Here is a 13,461-nt window from a genome sequence, read left to right as displayed (position 1 = left end):
ATCATACCTTTTCTGTCCTTCTATAGTTATTTCTTCCCACAAGTTTTCTGTCATTTGTTCTCTTTAGGAACCACAGACAACTGTGATCCACAACCCCATAGATGGAAATAAGGTATTGCAATTCGTAGTAATTGTCATTGTTGGTTGTATTTTAATGAATTGAAGCGGTTTGCTCCTGTACGTCAGGCCTTGTGATTCTCCAATTTCAATTAATAAGAATAGTGTCTCCTTCCACCAACTGCCCTTATATTGTAGTGTTAAATAATCAACTCAAACTACGTTCATATACAGTATGTATAGGGGTTTAAGACCCTAACCTTGTAAGCTGGTTTAAGCCCAGCCAGGGACCTTTGTTGCATGTCGTCCCTCCTCTCTCGTATAGTATAGCAAAATCTGAGTTTGCGAGGGCATTTTTAAGCTGTATACAAACTGTTGTCATTCTCTGTCAGGAGTCCATTGAGAGTGCCAACACCACCATTGAGGATGAGGACGTAAAAGGTAAGGAAACTTGTGCTTGTGTCCACTCACAGTCCCCATCTACGCTGCGAGGTCACAGCAGTCGGTCCGTACCGTTTCCAGTCAGACTGTTCGCTCTTGATTTTTCCTCGTTCTCTTTTGCAACGCAGTTAAAATGCGCCGCAAGTTACCGGCTGAAACCCCTCGTTAGGCTGTCAGCTCCTCTCGCAAAATACAGTCTGCCCTGTTCTTTTTCTGTCCTTCCCTCCCCCATCTTTATCTGTCTGATAAAAAAAAAAAAACACTTGCCCCGACTTTTCAGTTTTCTTTTTTTTTTGCATACTTTTGAATGTTTTTCTTTTTAATAAGTGTTTTCTACTTGTTTTCTTATGGTTTGTTGAATATGTAATTTTTGTTCCATAATTCCTCTCCTGCCTTTACATACATACCCTTATCTTTGTTACACCCCTCACATACGTGACACCCAATCAAACACCCGCCCATGCCACGTCTGACAGTCCACCGTCTGGGCAGCTTAGTGAGCGGCATCTTGAGCCGCTCCTCACAGATGTCTGACTCGAGACTGACTCGCACCTCCTCAGTTCAGAGTAAGTCCCTCCGCAGGGGGGAAAGGATCCCTGTTTTTGTTCCCCTCCTGTCCCCCCCATCACCGTCATCACTGGAGGAAAGGGATCTCTCGATGTGAAGTGTCCTGATATTCAAATCATCTCCTCGGCTTACTGTAGATGAGTGGGGTGTTTGATACAGTTTATGGTTTGAGATTGTTCGTCCTCACCGACCGTCCCTTCTCCAGTGAGATAAAACCTCTGTTTTTGATCCTTTTTAATATTCTGCTCCCTCCATCTGATTTATTCCTCTGTGTTTGAATTGGAAGTAGGTGCTCTCCTGCTGTGTATTCGTGTCTTGTAGACACAGATGCTCTTTTCACTCCTCTCTTTGCCCTCCGTTCTGACTCACCCAAACATCGACGCACGCAGTAAAAAGCTGACTCGTATACACACTCATGTACACACACACAGTGTTGTAGCTTACGGCTGTGGCTTACTCTCTGACATGTCTTTTTGTTGCACAAATTAAGTGATTTTTTTTAATATCCCCCAGCCTGCACCAATAACCATAAAGGTAACTGTCAACATTACTTAGTTGAAACTGCTTTTGTAGCAAATACTTGCATTGGTTTGTTTTTGTTTCTTTTGAGCTTTGTCGGGTGAAAGAAAGGAATCGTGTCATCCTGCATTTTGCTGCCTGATCTCACTATTAGTCATGGGAGGCCTTCTTGTCGTTTTTGATACAACAAACATTTTGTGAAATGCTTTTCTTGAGCGCCTTCCATCTCTAATAACTTTGAAATCCTGCAGACTACAACCCATTAGAAGCTGATTTGATGTCTGGTTTTCCTTATCTGCACTTTGCCTGACATGCGGTCACCACTACCGACTTTCACATGCGTTTGTGTAGTTGACGATGTTCTCTGATCTTGTGTTGTAGCTCGCAAACAGGAAATTATCAAAGTCACTGAGCAGTTGATTGAGTCTATCAACAATGGAGACTTTGATGCCTATGCGTAAGTTTTATTCGCACTGTAACGTCTAAATGGTTCCACTGAATTGCGTACGTCTATGCTGACTCTGTATCCTTTTTTTTTCGGTGCAACAGGAAGATTTGTGATCCTGGTCTAACTTCCTTTGAGCCCGAGGCCCTGGGCAACCTGGTGGAGGGACATGACTTCCATCGCTTTTACTTTGAGAACGGTAAAACATGAATCATGACTTGTATGTAAGCCTGAAACTGTCTCATTTTACAAAGTAGATAAATACAATTTTGTAGAGTACCAACAGAATGGTCCAGTTCAGAGGGAAGTGTTTGCTCGTGCTACTGCTGCCCAGAGCAGTTGAGAGTTGTTGTAATTGCGGGTCTGGGGTTGCTCCAAAAGGTGCGAGTAGCCAGCTGGCTCCGCACCCAAGCTAGACGCTGAGAAAGAGAATTTGGCTGGAAATTAACGGCAGTGTGTTATTCATTCACATCAATTTGTTAATGTTTTTCCAGCTGCTCTGGAGATTTTAAACAAGAGAGTTTTTTTTTCTAAACTGGCCTGCTTACATTTGCATGATGTGCTGAATGATCTGATGTATCAGTTGTTTGCACTGAAGCCCCCGCGGAGAAAACGTCCCGTTTAATTCTCAGTGAGGAGATACTTGTTTGATACAATGTGATGCCCCGGTTAAACAGTTCCACTGTATGGAACCAAAGGTGCACGCTACGCATTCATTCATGACAAAATGAAGTATACCGTACTCACAAGCAAGCTTGTGTACTAAAATCCCTTATTTCCCCCCCCCCCCCACAATGCAGCATAATGAGCCAGTAAGCAACCGCTGTGGAGGCAATTCACAAGCATAATCAGTTGATGGGAAGGGAACTCAGTGAGATAACCTAGTGGGCAGGCAAGGTAGAGCCAGACCTGGAAACAAACACATGACGTACAGAGAAAGACAGAACGCCTCACCTTCTTCCATTCGTAGGGCTCAAACAACACAGAACACAAAACATTGTGTTGATATTAATATTTGGAGAATAAGGAAGATCCCCCAACACAGTGAAAGTAGTATTGGGCATGTTGTTTCTATGAAAGAGAGTGTATATAATGCATAAGTGGGTATGGGCGAAATGATTTGTCCTTTATCAATATTTAGTCCTATCGGTTTACAGTTCATGTTTGCTGGTGCACTACAAGGGCATGTCTGTGCATGGACTAACCTTGGCGCAAAAGGAAAAAAAAGACTAATGAATGACTGCTATAAATGGCAGAATGTCCTCCGTCAGGGTAAAAATAGTTCAGATAAACTAGATATGTCCTAGAAACCTCAATCACTTGGCGAGTCTGTGCTTGTCCACTATCCAACACCAACACATGGAGACTTTGACTCAATCTTGTTGTCATATCAGTTAGTTACAGTGTGAGAAATACCTGGTGATCCCCTTCCTAGTGCTCCATTGTTTTGCTACAGTCTTACACAGACTCAGTGCGCAATATAGGCCCACAATTGTTCATGGATGTAAGCCAAGGTAATCAACGAGGCTATACACACTTTGCACACACATTACCAGGGCTAACAAGGTCACTCACACCGCTACACAACCTACCAACAACTAAGCCCTGCGACAGAATCCACACAGCCTCGTGTTTTCACCTCACGCATTGCAGGTCTATCACAATTCAGTCACAGGAAACAGGCTGGAGAAACATATTCTAGTGTACGTTATTAAACAATGAACACGTAGTGAACTTTGCTTTCTCTTCGACATATTCCCACGGCTTGATCCGCACTGATTACGTATTTTTAACCGAGTGGAACCATGATGTTGAAGCAGAAAAAGAATCCACTGCTTTTCAGTGTGTACGGGGTAACGTTAGGTTTTCTAAAATACACAACATTTGCAGCAGCGCCGCACATGGAAGAAAGCCTCACTCGAAAGAGGAAAGACCGCAACAACATTTTTCTTCATTCCTATTTGGGAATACATGTTTTGTAGTTTGAGTAATGAATGCTGCTGGAAATAGCATTTCAAAGACATGTTTAGTGACAATGGCCAGTGAATGATTTTTCCGTGGACCCCCAAAAAATGTGCGGTTCAGGCTTTTGTGGGCCCCCAAGTTTCGATCCAGCCCTGTATTTCACACACTGAGTTAGTATTCCTTTAAGAGTAAGGTCAGTGTTTCGTCTTTGAACAATCGTACAGCTGTATTAGAATTTCCCAAACCCAAGTGACTGGTTGATATCCATCATATTCGTTTAGTGTGTGTTAACTATGTGCAGTTGCTCCCTGTAATCAGCCATGTTGTCACCCTTCCAGCCCTGTCCAAAGGGAACAAGCCAGTGCACACCATCCTCTTGAATCCACATGTGCACCTAATTGGGGAAAATGCAGCGTGCATTGCCTATATCCGACTGACCCAGTACATGGATACCAGCGGCATGCCCCGCACCATGCAGTCCGAGGAGACCCGTGTGTGGCACCGCCGCGACGGCAAGTGGCAGAATATCCACTTCCACCGTTCGGGCTCGCCCAGCATCCCCTCCCAGTAAGTAAGCAACAGTAAGAAACACACAGCAGAAAGCGCGAATGAAGAGAAACTAAACAGCAGCTGAAAATCTTGTTTTTTTCGCTGACCTCAAGTGGTTGAAATTCTCCACCTTGCTACAGTGTAGCAGGTGTGCTCCAGGGTGTGGTCAGTACATTGTGACATCACTGTTATTGGGTGTGGTTACAGGTGCAAAGGAGCACACTTCTGACCACACCCAACCACATCTATCAATTAGTGGTCAATGGTGCCACAGACTTGAAACCTTCAACCAGAGAGTTCAGCGAAATAATGCATTTCGTCTTACTTCACCCTTAAAAATGACATTTTGTATATCAATTACTCACTGGGCATTACCTTGAATTCTTGAAAAAAAAGCATTTTTCGTGCATGCCTCCACGGTGAACGGAGAAATCCTCGATGAATTGAAGTAAATGGAAGGTTGTTCTTCCATCTAGGCCCATGCAGGTCGTTTCACGCGTTCTAACTCATGTAATGTCTGCTCAGGAAAATGTTGGGCGGAGTTATGCTGAGGATACAAAACTTGAACATGAACCAAATATGAATCATAAAGGTGTAAGATGTCCCGCCTTAACAGGTGCAACAAGAGTAACAAGAGAGTGAGCCAGATGTCAGCAAAGCACAGTCTCTACACACCCACATACGACTGAACAGAGCTCTCACTAGGCGGAATAATTGAAAACACATCGGTGGGTGGACAATAAGTGTTTACGGGCTATTCCCAGTGAGTAATACTAGGGCGCCAGTGATACTGTGACGTTGTTAATTAGACCTGTGCTTCCTGCTTTCATGCTATTACATGTCTTAATATTGTCTGTGAAAAAGTGTCCATTATTATTTCTTTACGCAGTAAACATTGTCATTGTCACCAGTCAGTATACATTCACATGTATGCTCTCTCTCTCTCTCTCTCTCTCTCTCTCTCTCTCTCTCTCTCTCTCTCTCTCTCTCTCTCTCTCTCTCTCTGCAGTTAATGGAATATCGACATGTGCTCAACAAAAAATAATCTCTAGTAGGGCAGCCAACTAGCCAACCCCCATGACTGCCCCCCCCGACCCTTGACCCTTCTATAAGGACACGAGATTGCAGGATACAAGTATTAATACATTTTATTGTTATGGCATTTTATTAATGGACATCATTCGAAACCCACCACCGGGTGGCTGCGCACTGTATTTGGACATTATGAAACGAGCATATTGACATTTTTTTTGTTTGTTTTTTAAGATGTTTTGGTATGCATTTTAAATATAAAATAGAGATGTTTTAAAATCTACTACTGTAACCTCTCCCAAAAATTAGTTCTGTATTTTTATGTGTATTTATGTGTGTGCAATACAGAAGCATTTGGAAGATCAGAATGTTAAAATTGAGCTTGCTTTAGTTCTGGTGATGTATATATACATTGTGATTGTTGATAAAAAAACAAACATTGAAATTGCTATTCTTGCTATCAGAGGAAATAAGAGTTTACGTAAAATCCAGTTTATGAGCTACATTTATGTTTGCTATGAGCTAAGTCATACTGTTTGAATTGTCAGATTTCAATCTATAATACTAATTTAAGTGTAAAGAAAAGCAGAGCAGCTTACACTTTGCATCGAGATATGTTTGCCTTTATATCAGTGAATTAAGAAATAAGAGAATGTAGCATATATGTAATATATGAAAATTCAAGACTATTGTGTAGTGCATGGGGGGGAATATTGTAAGTAAGATCATATGAAACTATAATATCTTCTGTTTGATTTGTGAATCACTGACTTGTTTGTTTGCGTTTGTTAATGTTGTGCATCAGTCCCGTCCCAAATGTTTCTAATGTCCTCCAGTATCACAGAACTGTTGTGAAAACAAGAACACAGTTATGGTGAACACCCAGCGTAAATATCAAAAACCTCATATCGAAGAGGAGGAAAAATAAGCTCCCGGTTGCTGAAGCACCCCTTACATTTTGTATAAAATTGAAAAACAAACGCATTTTTCATAATGTTTGTACTTGTATTGTATGACTGTATGTATCGGGTTTCTGTTATTTTATTCTTCGTCATTTCCAGTGTGATACTTAGCCAATTGCACAGAGAAGGTGGAGATGATGAAGATGGCTCAAAGGCACTAATATGCTCTACCTTCAGTGTTAACCTGAAGGTCGGGCTAATGAGTCTGGAAGAGCCGTAAAAGCATTGGACTGAAGAACATTGCAGTCAGACAAGAGGATGGTGAGACAGCGGGAGAGGAGTCAAATGAGCGTTGGACTGCGATAAATGTTAGGATGTCTTCCTTGACGTTCAGTGCTTCTACCGGCCGGTGGCCTCCTTGCCACAGCAGGACAATGCCAGTGTCTTCGTCATCCTTACTGTTTGCTCTTTTCAATTGGTTGGTCTCTTCTTTTGTAAGGGGAAAATATGATAAACATTTCTTTTTGACGAAACATATGATGTCAATGCGATGCACCACTCCTTATATGGTGTGAACCTGTTGCCAGCACGGCAATGGATGGCTTAACATGTTTAAGAAATAAATAAATCAGCTTCAAGGTGTGATAATGAATGACCTCCAACTTGTTCTGTGTTTTGTGCGCTCTGCTGAGGTGGAGGTAAGCTGCTGAAGTTAAACATTTGATGTGTTTCGGTATGTTTATGATCTCTGCTCTATCTTAATACATATATAATACATTAATCCAAAAAGTGTGTGTGTGTGTGTGTGTGCATAGGCACTGCATAGTTCAATTCTATTATTAAATCCGTCATATTTCCATATCAATGTAAATACTGAAGTTAATGGAAGCCCATAGGGGACTTAAATAATGTAAACTTGTAAATACAATAACCCAATTTAAATTTTCACACACCCGAATGCTGTACTTTGACCATATTAGAAAGAAAATGGTAAAGCTGTTTCATTTTCTAAGTCGTCCCCCTCTGTACAGTGGACAATATCCACATTTCTATTCAAATTTGAAAACTATTTGGCAATATGTAACCTGATTTTTGATTAATGCAAGCATTATTTACGTCAAAATGAAAATGCAATTTTCTAGAAATATGAAAATCCGACATTTCAAGATGCAAAAAGAAAAACAGCCGAGCGGCCCTTTGCCCAGAGTATCTGCTGCGCCTTTCATTGCTTTAACACGTGTCTCTTATTCTGCCCTTCAGTGTGATTCAAGAAATATTTTCAAATGATAGTTTATCACAGTATTAAAATGATACATTTTATGATCATTTCTACTTTATTTATGCGTAGTGGTGATTATCACTTATATCATTCTTTTTCTAATATTTGTAACTCTATGTGTAGTTGTGGGTTACTTATTAAATAATTGTGTTTATAATAATATTTTTTCTCTATTTATGTGCAATGGTGATAATTATTCATCAACTCGTTATTTTTATGATAATGTTTTACTTTATTTATGTGCAATAGGCAAGCACCCTACTTGAATATGCCCAACCTGTAATACAACGGAAACACTCAAACATACTGTTAGATTACGATAGATTACGATTTTTTTCTCGCTCCACACTGCAGTCCAGTCGGTGACGGTAAAGTGATATTATTGTATGACAAAAAAAGTATGTAAAAAAAGTCATAGTATCTTGAAAGAGTCAAAAAAGTGATCAAAAGGCAAAGTGTAGTATGTCGAAAAAAGTCAAAGTGTGTATGTCAAAATACTTTATAATAAAAATGATAAAATAGCATGTCAAAAAGTCACGATGTAGTATTTAAAAAACGTTATTGTACAGTATGACAAAAAATATGGTGGTACGGCAAAAAGTCATGAAAAAGCATAGAATAGTATACCGACAAAAATCATCGTATAATATGTTCAAAAAAGTGAAATATTTTGGAATGCAGTCGTATAGTATATCGAAAAGAGTCATGAAAAAAAGTCATAGAAAAGTCAAAGTATATTTCGTCGAAAAAAGTCTTGAGAAAGTCAAAGTAAAGTATGCCGAAATAAGTCTAACAGTCATAGTATAGTAAACCAAAAAATGTGGAAGAAAATCATAGTTTAGTATGTAAGGACACACATTAACCATGTAACTGCAAGCAGCTTTGTTGTTTGAGTAAATGTGTCTCACACTGACTGTGAGTATTTGGTGTTTACCCCCTGCCCATCCTGAACTATCTTCTTCTTTCCTGCTGATGTTGTTCCTGAGACTGGACACACAGCTGGCGTTGATTTCCTGTGTGGGGTTCAGGGAAAGGTTGGGACCCAGAAATAGTAGAACACAGACACACAAACACAGATACACATCAGTTTGGGCAAGAAGCCATTAATATATCCAAAAAGAAGAAAGCCAAAGATAACATAAACACAGACAAATGTTTTAATATGAAGCTGACAAAGCTATGCCCGTATGAGATTGTATTGGACAGATTAGATGTGTAAGGAAGCAGAACAATGAAACATCACACTAGAAGACTTGGAACTAGAGACTGAGACCATAAACACGTTTACAATGTTTACTGAGGTAATAAATCAAGTAGGAAGCCGAGTTATGTTCTCATTGACTTTTATACACTTCCACATTGGCTTCACTTTCTTTAGAACCGGAGGTTGCTGCCTGATTTAGACACCAAAAAAAAGCGTATTGACATGGATTGGGCCGGTTGTTTCGCTTATTGTCCACTGTAGGACTACAGCAGTTCTTTGAAAATGTCAAATCCCATTTTAATTTTTAAATGATGAGAAAATTGCATTTTAAATTTGATTGTGACTCAGGCTACATACTACTCGCACAAATGGAAAATTAGGTGAGATTGTTTATGTTGCATTTGAAGTATTACATTTGACTTAACATTTGTATATTGTCCCCTGTACAGAAGATTAAGTGTTGAAAATTAAATCTCAAATGCTACTTTCATTTTCATTTGTTTGTAAATTGCATTTTCATTTTGACTTATACTTTGCTTCCATAAATGGAAAATCAGTTTACTTTGTATTTTAGAATTTTCAGTATTCAACATTTAAACACTGTCCAGCAGGGTACAAGTTTCACGATTACATTTTGCCTTCTCATTTTAATATAGTGATAGATTGTGAATATGAAAATGCTAATTGTCTTATTGCATTTAATTTGTACTCAAATAACACATACACATGTGGAAGATTGTAATGCTATTGTGAAATTACATTTTAACTTTTAAAATGTAATTATCATTTTAATAAAGCCCCATAAGTTCTGGTGCTGACGTTCCTCCAGTATTGCACTACCTCTGAAGCCCACATGGGGGCAGCACCAGGCTGTGCAGATGGTGAATTGTTCATTAATGTTAGCAAGTGAACAAGAGATACACCGACACAACACTCTAGATTTGTAGACTTTTATTCTCTATCAGCCATAGACACACTGCAGCCATTTTGTTTTTGTCTTTTTGAGCTTTGATACAGTAATACATGCCCTAATAGATATTTGAATATGCATTGTATATGTATGTAACTGTCATCATCACAGAAAAGGGATGCTGATTTTCAAATTAAAAGCATACCTGTCACAGTGAACTTCCACTAGTTTGCATTTGACATTTTTCTAAATCACAAAGTAAACAGTGACAGTGAAATAAATACATTACATGTTGTAGATACATACAGTAGCGATGCTCAGAGCTGTGAATAATGGTAGGTTTAAGCTCAGTGTGTGTGCCTGGTGTATCACTATCTTGTATTTAATCATCTGCCCTGCCAAAATGAAACTATCTCTGTGGGTAAGTTATACTCTACCTTATATCCTGTGCACAAAAAGCAAGGAGGTGCTCCCTCCTGACATTCAGGAGAGTAAACGCAGTTTGTGTAAAATAAATCTTTCTTTTCTTCGCTGACAGAAAATGGCACACACTCTTTGACAAGACTCCCTCTCATACACTCGTAAACACACAGCTGGTCCAACACTCATTCAAGAGATGAACTGATAAAACAATTAATAAAGCAGAAACACTTAATCACCTGACCACTGTTGACTTATCAGATTGTGACTTCTTCACTCGTGGCAAACAAAAAATATAATACGGTATCTAAATCATATACCAAGACATCTTCCAAAAACATAAAACCAGCTTATAATAATTCTGACAATACCGTCTCCAAACCAGCTGACAATGCAGTATTTAGCTCAAACTCTTACAGCACACAGAGTACAGTACAACCTCACTCCCATATTCACCATCCAGACATTATGACTCAAGAGCAACCATTTAAGAGAAAAAGACAGAAAAAATGAATACAATCAAACATAATAACACAGAAAGAAATAACACATGAAGAAAGGAAAGAGAGGCAGAAGGGCAATCTATAGAACGACAAAGCAGTCAAAGCTAGGACCATTATGACATAATGATGTTGGTTAGTCATGCCTGCTCTACTTCACATGAGTGATTGTTAATTCCTAGGCTACTGATGTCCGTAATGTCAAGATTATAGATAATATATAATTCCCAAAGACCGATTACACATAGCCTACACAAAACACAGCAGCAGCAGCAGCAGCAGCAGCAGTTAAATTCAGTGTCGATACAGTCTGCTTTTCTCTGCGTGACATCTTCACCATCTGAATTGAAAGAGCGGAGAGGCTAGTGTAGTGAGTGAGACTGTTTTTAAGTAAGGAATAGGTGAGAAACTGGTGGTGAGAGGCAGTGCAGTGTGAGAGATATTGTCTTTCAGTCCAAGCACCGACTCAGAGACTAGTACCAGCATGTTGCAGGTAAAGTGTTCTTTACCTTCAGGAGGTTTGTGAGTAAGTTGATGTGAATAGTATCCCTTTTGTTTTCTTTGTGGTTTTCTTTGTTGCTCTACCACAGCAGCAAGACAAAAATAGCAATTCTGAAATGGAAAGTTTAAATGAATCAGATCAAACCACGGACGACTTTCTTTGGTCACAAAAAGAAGGCAAAACAACATCAGAACATGAAAAGAAAACCATGAACACATTATACCAGCCGGGGGAAGAAAACTAATTGTGAACTAAAGGTCATCTTCCAGGACTTAAACGGGAAGACAGTGGTAGCTTTGAGGTGCACACTGGGATTGCATGTGGCTAATGCATAGGATTAGGGGGGACTTTAGCATGGGCAGAGCCAGGGACTAGAGGAGAGTGTAACACATTCCTCTACTCCTCCTCCTCCTCCTCCTCCTCATCCTCCTCCTCCTCCTCGTTGTCCTTTTCTTCTTCGTGGTAGCGGTGAAAGAGCTGGTGGAGATGCTGCTGGAGGTCGCGTGGTTTTGACCCTCTTCCGGGGTTGTCCACTTGCTCGAGAAGGACCTGTTTGCGCTTCCCAGCTCCCTTCACCACTGTTCGTCTGTGGGTGAGACCTTTACGCATGTGGGCCCTAGAGGGGGAGCAAAGGGGGTGGGGGGGGTGGGGGGGGGGGGGGGGGGGGGGGGGGGGGGGGGGACAGCTCAGCATCATCAAAATATGCACCTGACGGTCTGCGGCAATTTTACGAGCAGATGTTGCTGTACTAGTAGGCATGTTATGGTGCGGAAAGCAAAAAAAAACACTCACAAATGACATCATGCTCTGTTAATCCAACATTCAATTGTGATCACATGCACAGCATACAGAGTTTATAGCTGCGGAAAACTATAGATTATGTTATAAAACACTTATAACCTCTACACTTGGAATGAGATGTGTTGACTGTGAAGGCCATCGCATGTGATTTACATAGTTTCATGGATCCCTGCCCTTCATGCAAGAATCTACATTTATGTTTGTCAACTTAATTATTTAGAGTTTTTCTTGGATTTGTGTACATCTTATGATGAACAGCCTTCATTTGTGTGGCCTCGCCTCCTGTTTGGCTCCTTAACTACATGGAATATTTATGGCTATCTGGTACATACAGCATGCTTGTTCTGGTTCGTCCTCTCTGAGAGGCTTAATTAATAACAATACTCATATAAACGTAAACATAATTATAATAATGATAGAAACAACATCTATCTTACCTGGTGCATTGCATTTTAGCTCTCTTTGAATCCATACAGAATAAACATATTTTACAGTACGCTACTTGACAAAGTGGTTAATGATGTCCACATAAGCAAACATTAGTCAATATTAGTAAAACTGATAAACCTGCAGCTCTTCACACTCACAGAATACAGCAGTCACACACACACACACACACTCACACAGGTTCACTCCAAGCACTCACACACCTCCTGACCACAGTTCCATCTTCTTTGACAGTCTCTCTCTCTACCACATGAGGGAGCTCTGTTCTGCTAAAACCACTGATATAACCTAGTGCCTGGTGGCATGAAATGGAGAAAACAATATTCACTGATGTTGGAATGATATGATGATGAAACAAACAAAATAAAACAGAGACTAGGTATCTGTCGATACGGATGTGAGCTACAGTATGTACAATAATGGTGATGAGGTCATCAGCAAACCTGTTTGAAGTCGTTTTGGGCAGAGGGGAGGTCGGAGGCCAAAGACGGATCACCCTGGTGTGTCATTGTCCTTTCACCTTCCACCACCATTGTTCTCTCTACACAGCTGGCCGTACAGCCTTCAGCTGTCTCCTGACTTGATGCTGACAAACCCTCACGTTCAGCAAATGTTACCTAAACCAGAAGGAAGAGTTATTTGTTTGGTATTTATTACCATAATAAATGTTGCTATGTCTGTTATTTTCTGTTGAAAAAAAAAGGATCTGGAAGACTATGATAAACACACAAATAAATACGGGACACACACCTCTGTGTGGTCTCCCTCACTCTTCAGTACAGTTCGCTTCACAACCTTGGAGTATCCGTCTCCATCTGTCACACGGATGGACGTCTGGGGAGCTCCTTCTGACGACACCTCTTCACGCTCCACGCCATCGGCGGAAACACACTTGCGAATAATTGTACGTGTAACCTGAAG

The 13,461-nt window shown here is 40.3% G+C and overlaps 2 protein-coding genes across 3 annotated transcripts in view; one reads left to right on the top strand and one right to left on the bottom strand.

Annotated features, from left to right (window-relative positions):
* The window catches only part of camk2d2 (calcium/calmodulin-dependent protein kinase (CaM kinase) II delta 2), a gene marked incomplete at its 3' end in the record, with an annotated part of 38,330 nt that extends 31,212 nt beyond the window's left edge, over positions 1 to 7,118 (top strand). Inside the window, exons 15-22 of one of the 2 annotated variants that reach the window (XM_079160138.1) lie at positions 68 to 112; positions 450 to 498; positions 975 to 1,064; positions 1,579 to 1,599; positions 1,966 to 2,041; positions 2,134 to 2,228; positions 4,333 to 4,561; positions 5,553 to 7,118. In XM_079160138.1, the coding sequence (XP_079016264.1) occupies positions 68 to 112; positions 450 to 498; positions 975 to 1,064; positions 1,579 to 1,599; positions 1,966 to 2,041; positions 2,134 to 2,228; positions 4,333 to 4,561; positions 5,553 to 5,556 (609 nt within the window). Of the gene's footprint in view, positions 1 to 67; positions 113 to 449; positions 499 to 974; positions 1,065 to 1,578; positions 1,600 to 1,965; positions 2,042 to 2,133; positions 2,229 to 4,332; positions 4,566 to 5,552 lie in introns of those variants that run through there. The other variant, XM_079160137.1, reaches the window with a different exon arrangement.
* A 2,796-nt stretch (positions 7,119 to 9,914) lies between these two features.
* ank2a (ankyrin 2a, neuronal) overlaps positions 9,915 to 13,461 on the bottom strand; it is a gene marked incomplete at its 5' end in the record, with an annotated part of 74,185 nt that continues 70,638 nt past the window's right edge. The window contains 4 exon segments of the mRNA XM_079158749.1: positions 9,915 to 11,908; positions 12,744 to 12,835; positions 12,984 to 13,157; positions 13,291 to 13,455. Coding sequence (XP_079014875.1) covers positions 11,689 to 11,908; positions 12,744 to 12,835; positions 12,984 to 13,157; positions 13,291 to 13,455 — 651 coding nt within the window. The 3' untranslated portion in view covers positions 9,915 to 11,688.

Source organism: Pholis gunnellus, assembly GCF_910591455.1.
Source record: "Pholis gunnellus genome assembly, chromosome: 5".
NCBI lineage: Eukaryota > Metazoa > Chordata > Actinopteri > Perciformes > Pholidae > Pholis > Pholis gunnellus.
The sequence above is the reverse complement of the archived record's forward strand: the minus strand, read 5'-3'. Positions and strand labels throughout refer to the sequence as shown.